At 45.9% G+C, this 24,860-nt stretch overlaps 1 protein-coding gene across 4 annotated transcripts in view; it reads left to right on the plus strand.

Annotated features, from left to right (window-relative positions):
* The first annotated feature begins 287 nt into the window (after positions 1-287).
* The window catches only part of BRD3 (bromodomain containing 3), a 53,960-nt gene continuing 29,387 nt past the window's right edge, over positions 288-24,860 (plus strand). For all 4 annotated transcript variants that reach the window (XM_050926984.1, XM_050926985.1, XM_050926987.1 and 1 more), the window contains exons 1-2: positions 288-410; positions 22,143-22,457. In XM_050926984.1, coding sequence (XP_050782941.1) covers positions 22,257-22,457 — 201 coding nt within the window. In that variant the 5' untranslated portion in view covers positions 288-410; positions 22,143-22,256. The remainder of the gene's footprint in view (positions 411-22,142; positions 22,458-24,860) is intronic.

The raw sequence follows: 24,860 nt of genomic DNA on the forward strand, positions 1-24,860 counted from the left end.
TAGGGAGACCCCCAGCCAACAAATCTTTACAGATTTTTGCCACAAGCCCCCCACAAACCAACCCAGATCCTGCCTCTCCTGGGGAAGGAGCATGTTTAAATGTCATACACACCCGCTGACCTGGGAATAACCCCCTACTGTTTCTCTCTTCTGCCCACTGGTCCAACGGAGGAAGAGTGGGGGGCAGGCAGAAAGGAGGAGCGCGAGGGATGCTGGGACTTGTAGTCCTCAGGACTACCGCTGTCCTTTCCCGTGCTTGGTGCAAAAACTGCCTTCCCCACATGGCTTTGCGCCTGGGCGCATGAGCTCTCCATAGCTTTAGCGCATCTATTATGCTGCCTTGCTGAGGATAAAAAGAAGAGCAACTGGAGGGACTATAAGGCAAACGGTGCTGGAGCTGCCGGGGCAAAGTAATCTATTTAATCTTACCCTTTATTCGTTCGATGCTTTGCTGTGTTTTGCATTGCTAGCAGCGGGCCATGTTTTCTGGAGGAGGGGGAGTGGGGGGAGGGGGTGAATGCAGAACCCACTTGGGAAAGGCTAATGCGCTTTTTTTTATTTTTTTTTGCAAGCTCTTTAACGCTCCCTTTGGTTCTGCAGCCTTTGTGCATTGCAACAATGTAACAAAGCCAGCTGGAGATCGGATACAGTGTGGCTGCTGATTTCTCTCTCCCTCTCTTTATATTCTTCTTCCCCCTCCTCCTTCCTCTAACCCGGCGCCCAAAGCAGCCCCATAAGGAGCTCTGGGGGGGGATGTCTGCAACTGAGACCCTCCCTCTCGCATTGCATCCCCCTCTCTGCCGATCCCCCCCCCCACGCCCCATCCCCCCCAAAAGCACAGGCTGGAGTTTGTGCGGCGCTAGGAGGTCGCAGTCCATCTTCCTTACGGAAGGGATTTTTTCCTCTCTCTCTCTCTCCTTCTGCCCGCCATCTTTTGAAGGGGAAAATTAGGGGCGAGGAAAAAGGAGGGCTTCAGGCTTCATGTAAAATAATCATAATAATTAACAAAAGAGCCAAAGGGACCCGTTCGTAGCTGAGGCCACGCAGTTGGGTTTACAGCTCCGCCAGTCCCCTGCAAGCAAATGGCTAGTCAGTTACCAGCCCCTAGTCAATTTCACAGGAGCACAAAGTATCCTCTCCCCCTCCCTCCCCAGTCCCCTTTGCTGAGCTCTGAGTTGCAAGAAGCCGGAGAGAAGGAGTTGGGGCCGTGGAAGTGTTTTCAAGGCGTGGAGTTGGTCTCTGCTTTCTGGTTTTTGTGCACCGGGCTCGAAGGTGCCCGGGTTGTGTGTCTGGCCAAGAAAGGGCAGCAAAATGCGAAGTGTGTTCCTAGGAGAAAAGCTGCTAATGTTGAGTGATCACTTGATTTGCTCACAGCCATTTCCCCGCCCTGGTTCACTACCGTGCAAGGTAGGAGAGGGTCTGAAGCAGGTTGCCTCGATACTAGTTTAAAATGCATGTAAACATGGGAGGGGGGAGGGGGTTTGAATCAAACTGCTGCAGATAAATTAAAACAAAGGGATACTTCCCTAAAGTGACATCTCTTAAGATGTAAATCTCGGTGCAAAAAGAAACCTGGGCTACAAATAATGTTTTGTGTGAAATCCGAATAAAAGAGCAGTCACTGTGCTACGAACAGTGCCTCAGATGGGGGGAAAGAGAGGAGTTAAACATTTAAAGCTCTAACGTCACCCTTTGCCATTTATCCTCTTTGTTTACTCTTTGCCCCAATTTGGAAAATGGAGCTAGCCCACTGTTTCCAGTCTAGTCAGTTTCACTTTCAGGCTTTCACACTATGCTGCAATGTTTGGGTTGCAAACATCACAGTGGGAGTGTTTTAGCCTAAAGGAGAAGTCCTACAGAATATAAATCCGGAGTCAACTTAACAAAGTTGTTTAGGAAATGTAACATCCCCATAGAAAGTACCCTTGGTAGGGCAGAGAACAATCTCCTTTCCATAGGTTTTCTTTTAATCATCCTGTAACAGGTCTGCCACATGGATACATTTTTCCATGGATAGCTGTAGGAATGAAAACAAAAACACCAAACCCAACCTTTTAGTTTAGAAGAGAAATAACACACTCATTAAGGCTGTGAAAGCTCTCTCTCTCCTTTTAAATACAAGCCTTCAAATTCCAGTTTAAGCCACTCTGCATTATTAAATAGTAGTTAGGGGAAAGCACAATTAGCAAAGCGCACCTGGTGTCCCCTGCTGGGGAAGAGCTGTTTTTGACAGGCTAGTTAGTATTTGTAAGGCACACAGTTATGTGAGTCATGCTAAGGGGCTGTCTCCAAATTAAACTGGAAGTTAAGATCAAAGGCTGTAACAGTGTCCTTAACTCACCCTGTAATGTGTCAAGGTGTTCGACAGGACTTGGGTCACCTACCATATGTGCTGTAATATTCGGGTTCATTGGGGAAGGGGGTGGGTTTAAAAGTGCAGAATAAATTTTCTTTCAAGAACAAAAGGTGAGAAAAATAACTGACATATAATTACAGTTTTGTATTGCTTTTATCAAAGTAATACTTTGGAAAAAGGTGAATACGCTGCATGTGTTAAGTGCTCTCCTAGTGTGAAGACTATAGAACCAGGAGACCAGGACTGCTCCAAACGACCTCTAATGTATTTTGTTAGCTTATAATTTTAGGGAGTTTCAAATTATACACGAGCAAGGCTTTGCTGAATAGCAGGACTTCCAGCCTAGATGCCTTGTTTTTATAAAAGGGTTTAGTTCACAATCTCTTGTGTGTGACTAGAATAAGCCCCAAGATCGTATTTCTCTTTTCCTTGCCTCAGTCAATTTAAAATATGCATTCACGTATTTGGTGCTTTCAGACCATGCTTAATAAATGAGGTGGGCAAGTGTGTAACAGTTGTACTCAATATCCAATGTAAGCTTGACCACAATTCTCTGTGCTATGCTGTATATACAGTATTCGATGCATAGATAGTCACACCAAAGACCCTTATTAGAAATGATGGTTATACGTGCAGGTTAAAATTTTCAAAGATGCTTAAATGATTTAGGAGTCTAAATCTTATTATCAAAAGTGATTTGGGCGCTTAGGGGTTAAAGCCCACTGCCTTCGAGTAGCATGTAGCCTCCTAAGTCTTTTGAAATGGGACTTAGGTGACTTTGAAATTTTTGCCTGCAGTCACTTTTTAAAACATCAGCCCAGACATTTAACATTTATTCTTTTTCTTTTAATGTGCTGAGAGTTTAGTTTCTATTGTAGGTTACAGTGTTCTTTCACATTTTATTTTTAAGTGAAGCTGGTTTTGTGAGAGAGTGTCTGAAAATGAAACCCATTTGAAACCACAGTTATGCGTTCCTGCACCACTAAAACTTAACGGGTGGATTGACATAAACCAAAATTTATGCAGAGTTTCTCCTGGGCTAGAGACTTTGTATTACACAGTGGCATTCCAGAATTATGTTTCCAACATGAGTCTTGTCCTGTAAAACTAGGGGACAATAACAGAGTTTCTTATAAACTTAAACCATGACCCCAGATCCTGTGATTTAGTCTGTCTGAGCAGAGCCCCCTGGCTTGCACAGACCCATTGACTCCAATGTGATTTGCGTGTGTTGAGAGGTTAAGATTGCACTTACATGTGCATCTTTAATGCATGCACATGTGAAATGATATAGCATAACATTCGTGTTCTTAAGACCTTTTAAAAATGTGCCTGTACAGTAAGGGCTTGGCCTGACACCCATTGCAGTTTGTCGCCAAGTCTAGACAACATTGTTTTGCAGGCATAACTGTGTCAGTCAAGAGTGTACAAAAAATCATAACCCGAACCGGCATAGCCATGTCAATATATTCAGTTTATACTGGCAAAAGATCTAAGCTGCGTCTCCATTAGGGAGGATAGCTACACCAGCAAAGCCTTTGTAATATAGACTAGGCCTTAGAATCTCACTTGAGAATCTGTAAGCCAGCCCCCTTTCCCCTGTTTGCGCCCACCCCCACCCCCGCAGCTGAGGCCGGGAGCAGTGCTGTGTCTCCGGGAGGGGGGAACCGGGACAGCAGCAAGGGAGCAAAGGCTGGGGTTGGGCATGGGGCCAGTAGCTAAGACCCCTTGTTTGGGGCCAGTATCAGAGCCCTAGCTGTGAGGCTAGCAGCTGGGAGCGGGGGGGCTAGGTATGGGGCCCTGGGCACGGGGCCAGTGGCCAGGGAGCGGGGCCAGTGCCCCAAGAGCAGAGCCCTGGGTGTGGGACTGAAACTGGGGCCCCGGACACAGGGCCAGTGGCTGGGGAGCGGGGCTGATGGCCGGACCCAAGCTGCTGGCCCCGTGCAAAACCTGGGGGTGCTTCAATACCCCTAGTTCCCGTGCCTGTAAGTCTAACCCCTCTTCTCAGCAACAGCCGAGTGATGTAAAGAGGGCTCACGTTTCAAAAACTTAGGCCTGGTCTACACTTAAAAATTATATTGACCTAGCCATGTTGCTCAGGGCTATGAAAAATTTCGCACCCTGAGCGCTGTAGTCAAGTCGACCTAACACCCAGTGTAGACACAGATAGGTCAGTGGAATAGTCTTCCATCAACCTAGCTACTGCCTCTTGGAGAGGTGGATTAACTACCTCAACAGAAACCTCCCTTCCGTCCATATAGGAAGCGTTTACGCTATGATGGTGTGGTAGCACAGCTGCTGTGCTGTGTCTGTGCCACTGTAGTATAGACTTACTCCATTACTTTTACAAAATATATCACTCTCCATCTACTTTGGTATACAATTACTATCCATTCGGACTAATCTACACTTGTTTAAATAAATGAACAAAGAACATTTTGCAGCTCAGCATCCTTGATTGTTCTTTAATACCACTTATTCTCCTCTTCGCTTATTTGCAAAATTCATTAATCCACAGTGATCTCCCAGTCATTAGCATGAGCCCTACGTTTTGTTTTGTTTTTAAAAGTACTGCATTCTTCTGCAGTAATAGCCCAGAGCACTCTTGTAAACAGCGGAGTTCTGAGAATTAGCAAGGTTCACCTTACCTGTTGTCTGGCACTGTGTTCAGTCGGCTGATGGAAGTTTGCAGATGACACTAAACTGGGGTGAGAGGTAGATACGCTGGAGCAATGGTGGGCAACCTGCGGCCCACAGGCCGCATGCATCCCGTCAGGATAATCTGCTGGCGGGCTGCTAGACCATTTGTTTACATTTCCATGGCCACCCGCAGCTTCCAGTGGCCACGGCTCGCCGTTCCTCGCCAATGGGAGCTGCAGGATATGGCAGCCAGGCCTGCGCTATGTTTCGCAGCTCCCACTGGCCGAGAACGGCGAACCGCAGCTACTGGGAGCTGCGGGCCGCCGTGCAAATGTAAATAAATTGTTTGGCGGATTACCCTGATGGACCGCAGGTTGCCCACCATTGTGCTGAAGGGTAGGAATAGGGTCCAGAGTGACCTAAACAAATTGGAGGATTGGGCTAAATGAAATCTGATGAGGTTCAACGAGAAAAAGTGCAGAGTCCTGCACTTAGGATGGAAGAATCCCATGCAGGCTGGTGACCAACTGGCTAAGCAGCAGTTCTGCAGAAAAGGACCTGGGGATTACAGTGGACAAGAAGCTGGATATGAGTCAACAGTGTGCCCTTGTTGCCAAGAAGGCTAATGGCAGACTGGGCTGCATTAGTAGGAGCATTACCAGCAGATCGAGGGAAGTGATTATTTTCTTCAATTTGGCACATCTGGAGTACTGCATCCAGTTTTGGGCCCCCCACTACAGAAACGATGTGGGCAAATTGAAGAGAGTCCAGTGGAGAGCAATGAAAATGATCGGGGCTGGGGCACATGACTTACGAGGAGAGGCTGAGGAAACTGGGCTTGTTTAGTCTGCAGAAGAGAAGAATGAGGGGAGATTTGATAGCAGCCTTCAACTACCTGAAAGGGATGGTTCCAAAGAGGATGGAGCTCGGCTGTTCTCAGTGGTGGCAGACGACAAAACAAGAAGCAATGGTCTCAAGTTGCAATGCAGAAGGTGTAGGTTGGCTATTAGGAAAAACTGTTTCTCTAGGAGGGTGCTGAAGCACTGGAATGGATTACTTTGGGAGGTGGTGGAGTCTCCTTCCTTATAGGTTTTTAAGGTCTGGCTTGACAGAGCCCTGGCTGGGATGATTTAGTTGGGGTTGGTCCTGCTTTGAGCAGGGGGTTGGACTAGATGATCTCCTGAAGTCACTTGGAACCCTAATCTTCTATGATTCTGTGATTCTCCAAAATGTCCCCTCTCAGTCTGTTAGTTTCTGTTGCATCTTACTGTGGTTTCAGTTTTATGTAAATCATTATTTCTTCATGGAGGTGGAACATTTGTTAGAAATACTCCTTGTGTGGTTTTATACATTGCCTGCCACTAGACCCTATTTTAGAAGGCAAGGATTTAAAAACAGAAATGCTCCTGGATAGTGGTGTGGAAGTTTGTAATAACAAGGTGCTATCATTACTTTTTAGTAGTCTCATAATTGATAGGGCGCAAACTGAAGGAACACTTGTATCTATTTTGGGTACCCTTGGTTACCTTGCCAGGACTGGTTCTCTCTTCTTAGCTCATTGTTTTGCTCAGTCAGACAAGCAGGCACCATAGCCCTTCATTGAGTGTCAGCCACTTGAGTAGCCGCCGTAAAAATACTTACTTGTTTGTCCTTTCCCGCCTCCCAGTCCCATCAGTCTGGTTGCAACTCAACTGTCTCCTCCCCTCATCAATACAATGGGCCTAGAAAGTACTATTTGGTATGAAATTTCAAGGAGTTGGGAGATGGGTCAGAACCAGAGTACCTGATCCGAACACTCCTGAACTTCTTAACTTCCTCAAAGTTCAGGTCCAACCTGCGTGGCTTGGGCCCATTTCTGGTTGCCATGGCACCTTGAGGATGTTCCCCCAGGTATGTTTCTTGAGCACCCCGTCCTGTTCTGTGTGCCCTAATAAAAGGTTTACCTATTTACCGGGGGAACAATGTATCGCGTCTAGATGAGACACGATACATCGATCCCCTAAAGCTCATTTGTTAAAACTGTTTTAGCAAAGTTGCGCTCTATCCGCACCACTGGCCAGACCACATTAGCGGAAACAGGTGATTTCTTTTACAAAGGGGACTTTGGGGCCCAAAAAAGGGCTGTACTGTGTACTTCTTACTCACACCGGTAAATAGGTAAACACTGACTTGCAACGTATTCATGGGAGTTAGTGCTCACAACCCGATCCCACGCCATGAGGACGCAAAGTAAGTCAATCTAAGTCGATCTAAGATACACAACTTCAGCTGCAAGACGTATCTTAGATCGATTTCCCCCCCCCCCCCCCGCCTCCAGTGTAGATCAGGCCTTATACTGGCACCACCCCTAGTGTAGATGCGTCCCTATACTGGTATGGTTTATTCCCCTTCCTGTGTGGGAATAAGCTATACTGGACTAAGCACTTTTATATGACTATATCTGTGTCTCCACTAGGGGGACTGTATTGTTTTAATCAGTGGTTCCCAAACTTTAACAACCTGTGAACCCCTTTCACTAAAATGTCAAGTCTCGCAAGCCACCTCCTAAAAATGAATATTTCCAGGGATTTTCTCCTTTACCTGAGTATAAATTATAAAAGCAGTGATCTTGGGAATATAAAATTTGTTATTTTGACACATTATTTATTATTAATTATTATTTATCATTACAGTATTTTTATTACATTATGAAAACGGCAACACTCTTCCAAGATCTCACTTTCGTAGCTTGTATCACTTTGAATAAACCTGTTATAAGACAAGGCTCCTATGTTTCATCAAGGAGTATCAGATGTGAAACAGCAGGAAGGTATTTAAGAAACCAACTCAAAAGAGTTCCCTCCTACACAATCATTCAGGTCTTGAGCAGTCCAGGCAAACAGTGCACGTTACAACAAAGCTTAAACTTGTTCTTCATAATAATTTTAAAAACAAGACTAGCTGCCTATTTAATTTTAAAAACAGCAGAAAATATCCCCCTCCCTTTCCATTTCTTATAAGGAGTCTTGAAGTTTAAATCTCCTCAGTGTGATAGATGTGCTTGCTTTGATCTGCTTAGTGCTTGGAAGTCCAGGGGCTGCGGGCTGCTGGCCCTGGGCTGCCCGGGGTCCCTAGGGACAGCTCTGGCTGCTATTTAGGATTTTTTTGCCGAGAACCCCCTGTAACATTTTGCAAACCCCAGTTTGGGAACCACTGGTTTTAATCATACTTGTATACCTAAAACCAGGGGTGGGCAAACTTTTTGGCCTGAGAGCCACAGTGGGGAATAGAAACTGAGTGGAGAGCCAGGAATGCTCACAAAATTGGGGTTGGGGTGTGGGAGGGGGTGTGAGCTCTGGGGTGGGGCTGAGAATGAGGAATTTGGGCTGTAGTAGGGTGCTCTGGGCTGTGACCAAGGGGTTTGGAGGGCAGGAGGGGGATCAGGGCTGGGGCAGGAGGTTGGGGTGTGGGGAGAGGCTCAGGAGTGCTGCCCCCAACCCAGGGCCCCGGCCAGAGCATGGCTGAGCCGTATGGTGCAGCTCAGGAGCCGGCTTAAAATGGCTCTGGCCTGCAGGCTGTAGTTTTCCTGCCCCTTCCTAAAACAGTATCACTTTTGTGTGTAGGCGAGGCCTAAAAATGGCTGCTTAGGTTTATTTAAACTTGTTCCTGACTGACTTAAGCTAAACCAAAACCAGCCACTCTTAAACGGAAATAAGTGTGTCCACACACAACCTTTTGCGCCTGTTCAGTTACACTCGTTTAAATTCACACCTTTACATTATAATGGTGCCATTTTCTTGTGAAGACAAGACCTTTACATTGGTTTAGAAGCAGATTTAGTTAAATTGATGCAACTCACTTCTATGGATGCTTTTAAACTGATTTAAGAGTGCCTTATATTTATTTACCGAGGCCTTATCTGCAGGGAAAGGTTGCCCCAGCATAATTTACAGTGTGAATTTGAACCGATATTTAAATTGGTGCAAACCCTTGTATAGAAGTTATTCGGTTTAAGGTCTTGTCTACACACACAAGTGGTACTGCTATAACTATGCAGGTATAATTAAAGCAGTGCAACACCCGTAGGCTGTGTCTACACTACAGACTTCAGCCTGCCTAGCTGTGTCAGTCAGGCCCGTGAAGAGGTGTGAACCTTGACCACGTAACTGCAGCAGCAAGGGCTGTTGGGACTGACGCAGTTATGCTGGCAAAACTGCCCTTTTATCAGTATTTTATTTTGGTTGGGGGGCAGCGGTGAAATACATTATACTGGTAAAAGTGCAGCTTTGTCTGTATAGCTGCATCCACACCTCGGAGTGCTTGGCCAGTGTAGTATATTGCAGCGGTTCTCAAACTGTGGGTCAGGACCATAAAGTGGGTCACCGCCCTGTTTTAATGGGGTCTTGAGGGCTGGCGGGAGTGTCTACAGTGACTGCTGATGTAGTGGTTTAAATGTGTAGACGGGTGGCTAACCCCGTGACTCCGGAGCCGTATGCAGCCTTTCAGAAGTTAATATGCGGCTCCTTGCATAGTCACTGACTCCAGGGCTGGAGCTGCAGGCACCAACTTTCCAATGTACCAGGGAGTGCTCACTGCTCAACACCCTGCTCTGCCCCAGGCCCTGCCCTCACTCCACCCCTTCCCCCGAGCCTGCCATGCCCTTGCTTTTCCCCCATCCCCACCAGAGCCTCCTGCACACCGTGTAACAGCTGATCATGGCAGGTGGGAGGCGTGGGGAGAGAGCGGGAGGCACTGATCGGTGGGGCTGCCGGGCAGGGGATGCTGCAGGTAGGAGTGGGGGGAGCTGATGGGGGGTCTGCTGATGTATTAGTGTGGCTCTTTGGCAATGTACATTGGTAAATTCTGGCTTCTTCTGAGGTTCAGGTTGGCCGCCCCTGGTGTAGACATACTCTAAAATTGGCTTTTAAAAAAAAAATTATGTAGTTTAATCCTGGTCCACATTTATCAGTTTTGCCAGCATTATGTGGTGAGTTAGGGGTGTGGATTTGCCATCATAGCTATTCTGGCAAAAGATCTATTATAGACTCAGCGATATGGGCAAAAATTCTTTTTTGCTGGTATAGATTATATCGTTCAGGGAACTGGTATAAGCGATTCCGGCAAATCTTTTAAGTGGAGATAAGACCTTAGTTGATTCCTTACTGATTTAAGGCACTTTTAAGCCCGTGGAAGAGTGTCCACATGAAGGGTTTTTGCCAATTTAAATGAATTAGTTTCTAAACTAATTTTGTTAAATCGGTACAACTGCTGTTGATAAAGTCTAAGGCTTTGTCTGTGCTGGCACTTTCATCACTAAAACTTGTGTCTCTCAGGGGTATGAAAAAACACGCCCTTCTCCCCGAATGACAAAAGTTTTAATGATGAAAAGCGCCGGTGTGGCCAGCGCTTCGTTGGTGGGAGTAGTGCTCCCGGCGATGAAGCTACCGCCCCTCGTTGGAGGTGGTTTTATTTTGTTGCTGGGAGAACTCTCTCCTGGCGATCAAGAGCGGCCACACAGTGCACCTGCGGCTGTGGCAGCACAGCCACGCCGTAGCAACGTGTGCCGTGTAGACGTAACCTATGTCGTCTTTGCTTTTAAAATATATTTCAGTGCACGTATTTACTGGGAGGTATCCATCATGAAAACTGAAATACTAGTTCACTGATTCTGACAATGTACCTCTTGTGATGCAGCCTCCTTACTTATTTAACTTGTCAATTTACTCACTAATTTTGCAAAGTTTGTGGCCTGTGTTGGGTTTCCCTATCATCAGTGTGAATTAGTAAGTGCCTGTGCTTTTCAGCCCGGGTTTTCAAAGGAGTTTAAGGGCATTAGAAACCCAACTATTGTAATGAGAATTGGGTGCGTCGTTCACTTGGCCCCATTTGAAATCCCTAGCCTTAATTAAGTTAAAAAGCAAACAATCATCGTCATTAATATTTTTGCCTTACAGCAAACCCATTCTATTTTGTGATCTGAGACTTTATTTCGTTTTATTTTTGGAGCAAGAGAAGCAATTGCTGGCACAAAGAATGTGTTGGAGGGAAATCTTGGTGACGGGAGTTGCTTTCTGTTGAATCAACACAGTAGTTATGTTGTGTCTTATGAAATGCTTCTGAGCAAGGCGGCATGTAGTTCTGTCTCTGCGTTTGGAACTTTGTCTTAATTATCAGTGTTCGCATTGAGCTGAACCTTGGGATGAGGTTCTGTTCAGGGCCATGTGTCTGGCTCTCCTGAAGACATTAGGAATTCTTATGTGTAACCAGACAATACAAATCAGTATTATCCAGAATTATGCGTTTTGTATATCAGATGTATATGGGGATGATGATCTTCTGACTAGCCAGTAAAATATAGGACCCCATTTTTTTTTTCATTGCCTCTGTATGTACTGTGCTGCCTAACATGCCTTTTGGAGCTACTTTAAAAAAAATAATTAAGAAGGGATTTGTTGTTGCTTATACTGTATCTTCTTAAAAACGAATCCAGATGGAAGTTGAATGTGGTTGTGTCTACAAGCACAATCTGGAAGTACTTCAAACCTTCCCTAATTGATACGTCTTTATAGGGACCTACACTGGTTTCATATTTATTGTTTAAAAGCCCTTTCATGGATTGCCTCAATATTTTGGGAAGAATTATCAAGCGAATGGTGATCTGAACTTCTGCAATTTCTTCAGATAGCAAGTAACGGTCCTGTTTCTAAAATGAGCCATACAGCATCATCTAGATTCTTATATGGCCCCTAGTACTGCAGTATGTGACACCTCACAAACATCAATGATTTTCGTGGTGTGTGATGGGAAGTACTGTCATGCCCATTTTACAGAAGGGAAATGGAGGCACAGAGAGAGACAGTGATTTGCCCAAGGTCACATGGTGTGTCACGGCCAGCAGCACCAGGAATCACCCCCCGGTCTCAGGATTCCAGACCAGTGCTTTCACTGCTTAGCTCTCCTTTTCTGTAGCTCTTTGCAGTGGCAGTGCTGCTTGGAGTTGTTCCGTACAGGGTTTTCTTTTTCTTTTTCAAAAAGCTTTCTGTCCAGCAACTTTTCTCTTTGGAAGTGGGAGGGTGGGAAAGGAAACAATTACGACAAATGCTGCTAGCTGTAGCGGAAAGACTGTACATAATTTCCTAACATAAAATCTGACTGAATCAAGGCGAGTGTGTGGTTCTCTTTCTAAACGTGCATTGGGCACAATACTCAGATTGAAAAGCGAAAGAACTGGCTGCTTTTTCTGCGCTTTTACATTTTAGTTTAACAGTGCAGATCACATCCTTTAAAAGGAAAAAAAAACCCTGCTACAGTGGAAACATACGATAATCCCACTAGGAGTTCTGAACCCTGTGTTCTGCTTTCTGGATGTACACACATGCTCCTATTATGTGTGTGTCATCTGGGCTTTGTACTAATGCCACTGTCTTTTTTATTTAAAGCAGAAATCTAGTTTTCTTGCCTGAACTTGGAAAGTCTGTTTCCAGGAGATCGCTGCCGGAGGATGAATGTTTAATAATGTTCATTATTGGCATTGCATAGAATGGCTGAGGCAGTTTCCAGATTGAAAGGAATGCAGAGTCCAGGCCTTTAGAGATCCTGCTTTAAAGAGTGATAGTTTAGGAATGGGACAGCCTATGGGACATTGTGTGGTCTAATGGCTAGGGCAGGGGTGGCCAACCTCAGCCAGAGAAGGAGCCAGAATTTACCAATGTATATTGCCAAAGAGCCACAGTAATACGTCAGCAGCCCCCACCCCTCCCCGCCTGCTCCCAGCGCCTCCCGCCCACTGGCAGCTCCTCCGATCAGCGCCTTCCCCTCCCACCCGGATCAGCTTTTTTGTGGTGTGCAGGAGGCTGGGGGAGGGGGTAAGAGGAGAAGGAGCGAGGGCATAGCAGGCTCAGGGGAGGGGCCGGAAGGGATGGAGTGGGGGCAGGGCCTGTGGCAGAGCCAGAGGTTGAGCAGTGAGCACCCCTGGTACATTGCAAAGTTGGCGCCTGTAGCTCCAGCCCCGGAGTCGGTGCCTATGCAAGGAGCTGCATATTAACTTCTGAAGAGCTGCATGTGGCTCTGGAGCCACTGGTTGGCCACCCCTGGGCTAGGTGCACTGGGGTGGAAATCAGGAGCCCTAGGCAGGAACTCTAGCTCTGCGTGTGCATGGTGCTCTGATGTTGGCTGGAGTCTCTAGGGTTTCCTGTAACGCTAATAATAAGCAGAGGTGTCAAGGTGGTACATGGCCAGGTCTTGGCAAAGGTTAGTTTTCGATGTTTTACCTGTCAGTATGAGTCAGCTGGATTCCCTGAAGACAGCAGAGGTGGGGCTTTGGGAGGGATTTGAAAACGGGGAGGTAGGAGGCCTTGCCGATGGGCTCAGAGATGGCATTCCATGGGCGTGGAAGAACATTTAGCGTGAAGCTGTCCAACGGCGTGCGAAGCTGGCATCACGGGTGCAGCTGATGGCAGGGGAAGGAGATGGGAAATGTGATGCACTGAAATTAGCCTGGACTTTCCTTCTGTATCCCTACACCCGTTCACTGTCTGCTCATTTGTCAGAGAAATTATTAAAGAATGGACCTGCCATCCCATATTATTATTTATTATTTGTCTTGCCATAGCACTGAGGTGCCCAGTCACGGACCGGGTCCCATAAGCCATGTGCTGTACGGACACAGAACAAAAAGATGGGATGTGTCCCCAAAACACCTACAGGCTGAGTAACAAATCGAGTTCCTCTTGTGCTGCCACTCCTACGTGAGGAAAAAAATTCAAAAAGTCTGTGTGTGTGTGTGTGCGCGCGCACGCATTTTAAAATAGAACCTTCCCATTGTTACCCCTTCTGATACCAGTCTCCCTTTCCAGCACCTGTTTGCCAATTGGTAGCATGTGTCGGGCCTAGCTGGTCAGCTACCCAGCAGAGCAGAAATCAGCTGCAGCTTTATTTGCACGTGTACTCCAGTCTTGAAATGAAATGGTCAAACAGCGTGCAGGGCAATCCCTTCTTTCAGGACTCTCAGCCCAGTGCCAACACCCGGTTCCCAGGGAGCAACTGTTCCTCAAGCATTGACTGCAGTTAGGGGTCCCAGACAGAGCAAATTCTTCTGCTGCTCATTTAGCTCCTTGTTTCCTGAAGCCTGTTCATTAAAACTGTGCGGAACCCCAAAACTAACAGCAACACAGCATGTCTTTCCAAGAGTCAAAATGGGCTCACGGTGCGTGACAGCACCACCTGGAGACGCGTCGCCTGCCCTAACAAAATGTTTGGAGATTATTTCTGTTGTTCCCGGTATGACAGCGTTAAAAGGCACAGGTCTCCGTGCAGGAAGTTCTTTACAGAAGGTGCATGGCACACGTCTGAATGCTTGCAAGAACGGGATATAAGAAACTGAGCTTTGGAGGGGGTTGGTAAGGCATATCGCAACATTAATACACCACCAGGAATAAATGCTTTAGTCCATATTTATCTGGTAGACCCTTCGTTCATTAGTGGTGGCCAAAAAACTGTCTAAACGCTGCCAACACGTACGCAGTCACAATTTCCAATACTGATTAGTAACCTTGGGTGCCTGTTTGAGGCATCCTTACAAGGCCTGCTTTTTTTCAGCACGCGCTGAGCATGTGTCCTCTGCAAATCAGACCGCTTATAGGTTTCTCAAGTCAGGTGTCCAAAAATGAAGTTCCTGGAAATCACCGGTTGCTTTTGAAAATCTTGACCATCTGTATTTACCTAAGGGACCCCCGGCTCCTTCAGAGGAAACACCTGCTCATATAATCTCCAGCGAGAGACCAATGGGGCAAAATCCTTCAAAATAATCAAGCGAGTATAAAACACCCAAGTCGAAAGCCAAGTAACTGATTTAATGTCTGCGTGCTCTTTTCTTTCCTCTCTCACGCAGAGGTGAGCTAAGGGCAGAATTGTGACCATAACTCGGAGTCTCAGACTTTAGCTGGAGTTATTCTGATTAACAAATAAATCCGTGGCATTTGGAGTTAATGATCTGGAAAACAATGACAACAACGGAGGCCAATGGAGACTTTCCGATCATGGGGATCTGCAGTGTAACAAAGTGGCATCCTAAAGCAAAATCCCAGTTTCCTGTCATGATGCCAGCTGCAAGGATTCTCCACTTCCCCTCCCAAGTTTTAAAGGGTGACTTAAGGTTTGTGTCGCATTATCTGGCAAGTGCTGACTTGGAGCGACTGGCCATCTCCAAGTCCTGTTTGCGAATTGTACACCCCTAGCATTTGCAGCACAGCTCCCTACTCCCATGTGTCACAAGCTGCTGAAGGCTGCCCAAAGGCTGTCTGAAGGGCTCCAGCAGGGCAGGAGGCGGGGAAGGATTTCTGTAAGTCTCTTTTTTATCTTCTCCGGAGCCCCTAAGAGAGGGGCTGTCAGATACACGATCTCCAGCCGTGATCGAGCTCCTCGTAGCAGGAGACCCATTGAAGTAATTGGGGCTCCTGATTGAAGCAGGGTCCTATTTTTCGCACCCTCCCCCCCAAAATAAAAATAAAAAAGATTTATGTTCTCATTTCTGGGTGGGTTGGGACTCTTCCTGTTTCTCAGCTCTGTCAAAGTAACCGTGCAGACTGCTGCAGCCAGAAAGAGTTGGTGGGCTCAGATGTGAATAGAAAGCACCTCCCCTTTTAGTTTTCAATAAGGACAAGCTTTAAGAAAACCACCCTCCCTTGCTCCACACAGAGCAGCAGTGGAGTGAGCAGTCTGTTCAGTGTTCTACGTTGCCAAAGGAAGTGGCAGAACCGTTAGCCCAAGCAGCAGGCTTACTGGCATGATGCACGTTTCACGGGGCTTTATAGCCTATTCTCAGACAGGCTCCCCCAGTCCGTGGGCTCCATCAGTGGGGTGAGATGTTATCCTCGGGACGGAGGGAATTATTAACCTGATTTCTCCAGGCCAACTGTCGCTCCAGCATGCCACGCAAAGCTAAAAAAGAAAAAAAAAAATCCTCTAAGCCCGGCTGTGTGTCTGATGACTAGGCTGGCTGGGTGAGGAGCCAAAACCTGCAGCCGTGCCAGATTCCGCGGTGGGGAAGGCTGCAGCGCATTGAAGCGGAACAGTCTGTGACTCAGTGGAAGCAGAGATTTCTCGGCGACTTTGGGCTCAGGTTTTATTTCGGATGTTTTGTTAAGACGGGGAGCAATCTCCTACAATGGACAGAGCAGCGCGGGGCCCTTACGTTTAGTGGTGCAGGGGTCAGATTTAAAGTGGCAATGTCAGTAATTGCAGATAGGCAGCCAAAAACTGCAAGAGCTACTTTTATTGTTACTCAGAATTACAGAGCTGGGGACTATACAGGGGAAAAGAGATGATTTAAAATGGAAAAATATTGCTTAAGGGCTAATATGAGTCTTAGTTTAGGCCCTGATCAGCAAGGCACTTACACACACATGCACAAAGTTAAACATGTGCTTAAGTGTGTCTCTATGCAGTAAATCATTTAAGTACATGCTAAGCTCGCTCTTGGATGGTAAGCTCTTTTGGGGCAGTGACCGCCGTTCTATTCAGTGTCTGTACAGCATTTAGCACAACGGTCCGTGACTGAGGCTTCTCCATGCTACTGCTATACAAATAAATGATGGTTGATGTCAACGAGACTTAAGCATGTGCTCAGTTGCTCTGCTGAATTGGGGCTTTACAATCTGAGCCACGTGCCACGTAATTTCACTCTGTAAGCTCTTTGGAGTTCTGTGTTTGCACCGTGCCTAGCACAATGGGATCCTGGCCCATACCTAGGGCTGTAGCCACTACGGTAATACAAAGAGTAAATAATAATGCAGGTTTTGCGGCAAACCTCTGCCTGGGTTAAAAATTTCGCCCCGTGTGCATCAACATACCCTGCAGTCAAAGCTAAGGCCTAGAGCTGTGTGTTTTACTGCTGCCAGTGGCCATGCAACAATATGGACCTGCTCCATTGCTTTTGGCATGTGATTCTCATCAGGGAAACATCAGGAGGTTTGTCGGACACGTTCTGGTCTCTCAGGGCCTTTGTGCACTGCCACTTATGTCGATATAATTGATGTTGCTCAGGGGTGTGAATAAGCCACGCCCCCGAAGCACCGACCTACCCACGAGTGGGGACATCGCTCTGTCGGCGGGAGAGCTTCTCCTGAAGGTGGAGTTATGCCAAAGGGAAGGGGGACCCCTAATCGCGCTCACCCCCTTTGCTGCTCCCATGAATCCCGCCTCCATGCTCTCTTTGCCTGTTGTTGTTAGGATTTAGCACTTCTATTCCAGTAGCACTCAGAGGCCCCAGCCAAGATCAGGGCCCCCCTGGGCTGGGTGTTGTGCATGCATCTAATAAATGACTAGACTTCGTCCCAAACTAAAGACAGCAAACAAGCTAAGCTTCCCCTGCCTTTGTCTTCATGCCAGCTCCCATGCTGCCCCCTCTGGAATCCCCGCCTCATCCCTGCCTGCCAGCTGCTAACCCTCCCTGTTCCAAATTCCTCAAAGCTGCTACCCCATCGCTTGCTTGTCATTTAAAGATGGGGGCAAGAGAAGTAAAAAAGAGAGGAAAAGCTAAATCAAAGCAACCCCTGTGGCAAACAAACAGGAAGCTATTGAAGTGAGGGTTCAAGGAAGGGGCATTGAGGGAGAGCACAACTCCCCCCTTCTCTACTCAAAGCCCGGGAAGGGCTTCTCCCATTTCTGGCATGGGAGAGTGAGAACAGGAGGAACATCCCCTCCACCTTGTGTCTCCTAAGAATTCCTGCTCCTATTTCAATCTACTTTAAACCCGGTGCGTGACCGAACTTTCCTCTAGGCATCCTAGTGTGTTTCACAGGGCAGAGACCATGTCTTCTGTATACTGTCTTCCAAGCGTAATTAGGTCTCATGAACCTTGCAAATTGTGACATCTGGCATTATCCTGTCAGCCCTTAGCTTCTGAGCTTCTCAGAGCAGGGACCATCCTTAAGCATTTGGAAAGTGCCTAGCACATAGTGTGTGCTACTGTGCATGGAAAATAACTGTCCAGTCTCCCTGGATGGCAGGGAATAGGACCATGTGGTGTATTGAAGACGGTGTTGGAATTGGAGGCTATCACTTGGAGTAGGTGTGGTGGGGTGGCGGTCTTAGTCCTGCTTGCAGGCTTGGGGACTCTGTAAGAAAACATGCAGCCACAGAGTCAGTTCTGGAAAGAGCCAGCTCAAAGCATGGTGAGGTGAATTGTGCCTGGTTGCCTGAGGGAGCAGCCTGTTTTCTCTCTCTTTGGTTTTAGGTTCTTGTATGTTATCATTCTGAATTATAAGAAATAAAGTAGTGTTACGTTGCAACCTTCTAGCAGGAGTGTTTTTATCTAATTTCTCAGTGTGTGTGCTGAAAGCATAACAGCCTACTTTATTCACTTAGGAAAGAAAGAACTGCAGTAGTCTTGAGTCTCTGTATAAATGCTCTGACAGATCTGTGACCCTTTGAATGGTGAAACACATGTACAAATAAATACTATTTTGATGGGGTCGGGGGAAATGTTGGCAAATGTTGGTGTTTCAGGCCTGGATTAGGATTGGGCTGCTTGGACGTAAGAAGAGATAAAAACTCACCTTAACTCAGTAGCCAGCATCCTCTTGTGTTTCTATATGTAATAAATCATACAGCAAAACTCCCAGGCCCAGCTAGAGGAAGTTCTCTCTCAGCTCTGACACACTCAGAGTGCTCTCATTCACAGTGATGGATCAGCTGGCAAATACACATTAGAGCCTTCTGTATGCTAGTAATGACTGTTTCCATTGTTGTTGCTTTAACAGTATGAAAAACGCAGAAATAGGCACATTTGAACTAGATTTGGTCTCAAGCTGCAAGATCGAGGATTTGAATGATCACACATTCAGCAGCATTGGTATGCAGAGTTTTGGTTTAGAGCCATCTTTAATTGTAGCCAATTGGATTGTAGTATGCAAATAAATTAGAGTCAATTGTAGGAGGACTGGCTGAGTTGCCTCTGATGTCACAGTCCCACCTCCTGTTCTCCCTAATGTGCTTAACTTTCTTGATATTTAAACTAAAGTTTTAAAAGAGCCTTTCTGGTTTATGTAATTAAGTTTTACTTAATTACTGTTCATATTACGGTGCTGCGGAGAGGCCCCAACTAATATCAGCCCCACTCCACTGTGCTAGGTGCTGTAAAAACAAACATGTTCAAAGATTATAAAGCCATAAGTGACCCCTGTGATCACCTAGTCTGACCTTCTTTATAATACAGGCCATGGAACTTCCCTGAAATAATTCTTGCTTGCACTATAGCATATCTTTTAGAAAAAGCTTAGTAAGAGATAGCTCCCATCCCAAAGAATTTACATCTAATTAGACAAGATTGACAAAATAAGGCGGAAAGGTGGTATGATTATCCCCATTGTACAGATGAGAAGATGAAGCACAGAGAAAGACCACATAGAAAGTTGACCCCCTATCTCCTGGATGCCAGGCCAGCGCCTTAAAAAAAGAACATCTCTTCAGGTTAGAATGTTATGAAAACAGGACAAGATGATGCAGGGAAGTTCTAACAAAAATGGGATTTTTGCTGAAGATCTTGCGTTTATCCTCAATAATTTAAAAACGCAATAGAAGTCAATCTTGAGAGGTGGCACATAGAGTTAAAAAAAGTGACCAATGCCCTGCAGTTAAGGTTGCCTCAAAAAATTTGTTCCCAAAATTTCTTGTTTTTAATTTCAGTCTTTGAAAGGGGTTCTGCTCATTAACCAAAACACTGAAATAAACGTTAGATTTCAAGGATGTACCCCAAGGGCTGCAGTCAGGGTTATATGTGCTGCTTAGATGAATTATGGCTCTTAGTCGGTGGGTGTCTGAAATCTGCACAGAGTCCTAGTTCAGAGCTGGGGTTGAGAGAGATAAAAGGGAGGGGGAAACATTATGACATTTAATTTTTTAAAAATTCCTGTTGGATTTATTATTTTTTTTCTTGAAATTCAAAATTTTGAAATATTTTGTCAATAAACAGGGAAAACTGTTGTGAAAATGAAATACAAACAGGAAAAAAACAAAGTTTGAAATGCTGAATTAAGTCCACTTTGTGAAGTTTGAAAAACGGTGAGCAGATCACACCAGCGTCGCTGTTTTTCCAGTCGCCCCACCCAGCTGGGGCTCCCATCCAGTCTCTGTCTGTCAATGACACTCGACAAAAACAAAACACTCTTAGCTGGAGGGTTTCACTGTGCAAAGGGAACACAATTGGGGGACAGCATTACCTTATGTGAGGGTTGAGGGGAACAGTGCTGTAGAGAATGGCCCCACAACCTACACATCCTTGCCCCATGGAGCTTGAAACCCATGGATTCCATGGTGTCAGAGAAAAGGAGATGGATCTTCCCATTGCAGGCCCTTCAGTTTGTGGAAGCAGAGCTGATGATAGGGTTTATTATACCTTCTTAGGATGTAAGAGAATTTTTACATCCTGTGAATAGATGCTGGTTAGATTCATACTTGGGCTCCTGTTCTCTATGTACACATTGTAGGTGGGCTGCAGTGTTTTACACACGCGTGCGCACACCAGACATGGATTTGTTTGGGATTAAACACTTTTCTACCCAAAACCCTTTTTGAAATAGGAGCCGCTCCTGGGCACAGACAAGCTTGGCCATGATTGGCTCTGCGCATTCTATTTTGGAGCCTAAAGCGGAGTCTGATTGGCCGAGTTGCCTCTTATGTCACTATCCCATTGCCGTCACAGAATACTTTCACTTTGTTCTCTTGGTGACAGCGAGGTTCATGGAATGCTCTCTTTCATGTGAGCTTGTGCCTTGGCTCCCTGTGTGCAACTGAGAATATTTATATTTAATCATTCCTCTCTTTTATGTAGATGCATGTTTCTATTTTTGTAAAACTCCCCTAAATTAAATAAGTTTTCGGTGTTTACTGCCATCTAATCAGCTACTCAAAGGGTAGGTTGAAGTTGTACACTTTGTCTTGATTTTCAGCTATGATGGTTAAAAATGAGAATTTTGTCTAGGATGTTTCTTTGCACTGTCTCCCTCTTCACATGTCACTGCTGCTTCTGTATTTCCCTCCTTTTGTGACCAGGTTTTCACCACATAGCCTAGAAACACATGTCAGCGAGAGGATTTGTGTACATGTCTGAATGTATTTTAAATATTTTGCCATTAGAAAGTGTGTGTGGTCTCTTTGCAGTGGAAAAAATGTTGCTGTGGTTCTGACGTGGGTTGAACCATCAAATATTTGTGGAAGATGACAAAACAAAGCTGTTTACAGCGTGGTATCCAAGACATAATGACGCTAGAGAGTTTGTCATCCTGGAGCGTGCTAGAGAAAACCTGGACTAAAGTAATGGAATTTTGTGTGTACTCATATTTCAGATGTTCCATTAAAAGACAGAATGGAATAATCTCTATCTGTCCGTTCCAGGGGCTGACAAACTCTTTGATTGTTACTTGAATTGCAGGAGCACTGTTGATACTCCCATGGGAAATTGGGTGCACGTTGTAGTCAGCCTAGTAAGAGACGGACCTTGCCCTAAAGAACTTTATGGTATGGAGCACATCTAAATAGAGAGATCATCTCTGGGGCTGTCTTCCTTTAGCAATTAATCTGACCACCTCCCCTTCCGGTCAAGATCCAATTCTCAACGATGCGATGTACCTAGGACAATTGCAGCAAATGTTTGTGTACGACACACCTGGCTCCTGCTCTTTGTTTCCAGCTGCTTCTGTACAGTCCAGATTCTTCTTTGCAATGAATATCTGAGATGCTGGTAGAAGCCGATGAAACAAGGAGCCAGAACCAGCATCATGAGACCAGCCACTTTGCCATAGATCACTAGCAAGTGCTCTGCAGTCCATGGGTTTGGGAACTGCTGATCTAATCTATGCATCTAGGTTTTTGTACCATGCCCATCATTATGGTATCTGAGCTTGACAGCAAATGCAGTGGATCAGGTAGGGTGACCAGACAGCAAGTGTGAAAAATCAGGATGGGGGTGGGGGGTAATAGGAGCCTATATAAGAAAAAGACCCCAAAATGAGGACTGTCCCTATAAAATCGGAACATCTGGTCACCCTAGGATCAGGTGAAGGGATTGGGTTTAGCCATGTCTAGGGTGTGTGTTGTTTTTGAACATGTGTGTTTCAATTAAATGTCTGTATTTACACTCCACCTCTTCCTCCTCTCTCTCCTGGTCTAGGTTGCATGGTTGGGCCCTGGAAATGGGATGTCAATCCCATTCAGGGAGCATAAAGGAAGACAGAGAATCTCCTAGTTGCCGCTGCAACAGTAAGTGAGACCCAGAGGTAGGAAAATGTCAACGGTCACATCAGCGATACAGGCTCCCCAGGGCCCTGTCAATCCACCCCCCCCAGAAGTCACCAACCCCAACAAGCCCGGGCGGAAGACCAACCAGTTGCAGTACATGCAAAATGTTGTGGTGAAGACCTTGTGGAAGCATCAGTTTGCTTGGCCCTTCTACCAACCCGTCGATGCAATTAAATTGAATTTACCAGTAAGTATTCTTTCCTTTGCTTTGTGTAGTCTGCCAGGAGAGCTCTGCTTTAGCGATGTGCAATTTCTGCTCATGTGAAGTGAAATGTTGTTGGGTTCCTTCTGATTCCCCAACTCCCCAGAGCTGTCGTGCTGAGCACTGGCCTCTGCATAGCGAAACGAGTGGGGTAGTCATTCGTTTCCCAGTACCCTGAGTATGAGATGACCTTTCACAGACCTGACTTCTTCAAAACTAGTAGAAGTTATGTTAACTGTTATCAATTATTAGATGGATTTTTTTTAATTTTATTTTTTGGTTCTGTTTATTAAGAAGCTCCTCAGGCCTCTGCTGTTTTTGTTGTAGATTAGAATGTTACCTTAATAGCTTCTGACGTATGCTCAAAGAAAGAGCATAAGGACTGCTTTGTGGAATTATGCAATAGATTTTCCAAGAGCAGGAGATGTCCCTGAAATCTTTGGGTCAGGAGTAGGATCTGGAACACTCAAGAACTGAAACAGTGTTTTCACTTAATGTCAGACTCTCTTAACTTTGGCCTGGTCTGCACTAGAAAGGTTTACTGGCATTGGCATGCTGGTTAGGAGTGTGAAAAAATCACACTCCTAATCAACCTAGCAGTGCTGGCAAAAGCCCTAGTAGATGCCATTATAAGTGGGGGGGTAAAGTCTTTTTGCCAGTCTAGTTTATTCTGTTTGGGGAGCTGGTTTAAGCTATACCAGTAAAAACATTCTTTTGCTGGAATAAACTGCCTCTCCATGCGGGAGGATTCCCAGTATAACTATACCAGCAAGCCTGTTTAAATGCAAACAAGGCTTTTGTCTCATAAACTCATGCTACACAAAGCTGTTTTTTAAAAGAAACCTCTGAACATCCTAGTTCCTGCTGAATCTCTTAAAGATCAAGGGCTCAATTCCTTTTCCAGAGGTACATGCGCAGCTCCCATTGACTTCACCACGGCCTGCACACATTCACCTGACAGCAAAGACAGTTTCCCTTTTAACAGTTAGCATGAACTTGCCTCCCCGGATCTCAGCTCCTGGAGTCAGCCCCAAGCCAGCCACCTCTGGAACCTTTCAAGGAAATTGGTGCTAACTCCAGCTTGCGTGCTCAGATTATGATCACAGCAGTGGAGGGACTATGCATCTGATTTCCAGAAGTTCTGAGCACCTTGGCTTCCCCTTTGATCTACCTGCCCACCCCATTAGTTGCAGAGAAAAAGGGTTTATTTAGGGTTAATTTTTGGTTAAAAGTGGTAGGCGTGTTTTAAATCCCATTCATTGGTAGGTATTTTTTTCAGTCTTGTTCTAGTTCTGACATTTCAGGATTGCCGTTTGAAAATCAGACACCACCAGGAAAGCAGGGTCTTCCCTTTATGGGAAAGGTGCCTCCTGTCTGATATCCCCCATTGGGGAAGGGGAAGGTGTTCTCACTGGGGATGTATAGGGCTTATTGCATCCTGACCTAACAAGCTAGATCAGAGAGACCTTGCCTTGAAGTCTGCTTGTGAGCATTCTGGCACTAGCATCAGGCCAGTTTAAATGGTGTTTCCAGTTGGCTTTACTGGATTTGGTGCCAAGGAAGAAAAGAGGAGAATGCCCATCATCAAGGGGCGACTCTTTGCTAGATGCCTTGGGAATGCCGGACCCAAAGCAGAAGAAATAGCACAGACGTTGACTCTCTCGCTCAGCACTGATCTTCTATCTCTCTCGTCAGCCTCTCGTCCTCTGCTTCTAGCCCGGCTGAGTGTCAGTCTCTGGGTAGGCCATAGGACACAGGAGAAAGCCGGATTACTAACTGGTGAAAGGAGTTTCTCTGAGCTTCTTTCGCTCTGCGATCTGAGTCATGCTCTTTCCTTTGTCCTCTCTGATCCTGGGCAGGCAGGCAGGCAGCAACTGAGGGCAAGACCTCGGTGCCTCTTTTATAAAGATGTGAGCCCCACACACTCATGCATCAAGGTAGCTCTGGCTGTTTTGAATGGTTTGGTGGTAGCAAGAGCGACTCCGCAGTCTCACTCTGTGATGTCAATTGGGAGAACTCCAGTTCCTATGTTATTACCTGAGTTTATGGACTGGATCAAGATCTTCTTTTGAAGTTCATAATGTTGAAAGGCTCTAGTTAAAATTCTGTCCTGAAGAGTAAAACACTTTTTAATGCCAGTGTAATATTTCAGTACCACTTTACTCCTTTGTGTCTGTTTTTTGTTTGTTTGGCTGGTTTTTTTAATGGATTTAGTTTCATATGGAGGAGTTTAGTGGTGGTCCTAAGGGAAGGGCACGGAGAAATTTAAGGAAACGGTGGAAGAACAGTTGCTTTTTTCACATACGGTCTAAATCAAACCTACACGGGCCAGGAAACCGGGTTTTCCACTTCATCCTTAGCAGCTACGTGATGGTTGCTCCTTGTGTG

The sequence above is a fragment of the Gopherus flavomarginatus genome, chromosome 17 (assembly GCF_025201925.1).
Source record: "Gopherus flavomarginatus isolate rGopFla2 chromosome 17, rGopFla2.mat.asm, whole genome shotgun sequence".
Lineage (NCBI taxonomy): Eukaryota > Metazoa > Chordata > Testudines > Testudinidae > Gopherus > Gopherus flavomarginatus.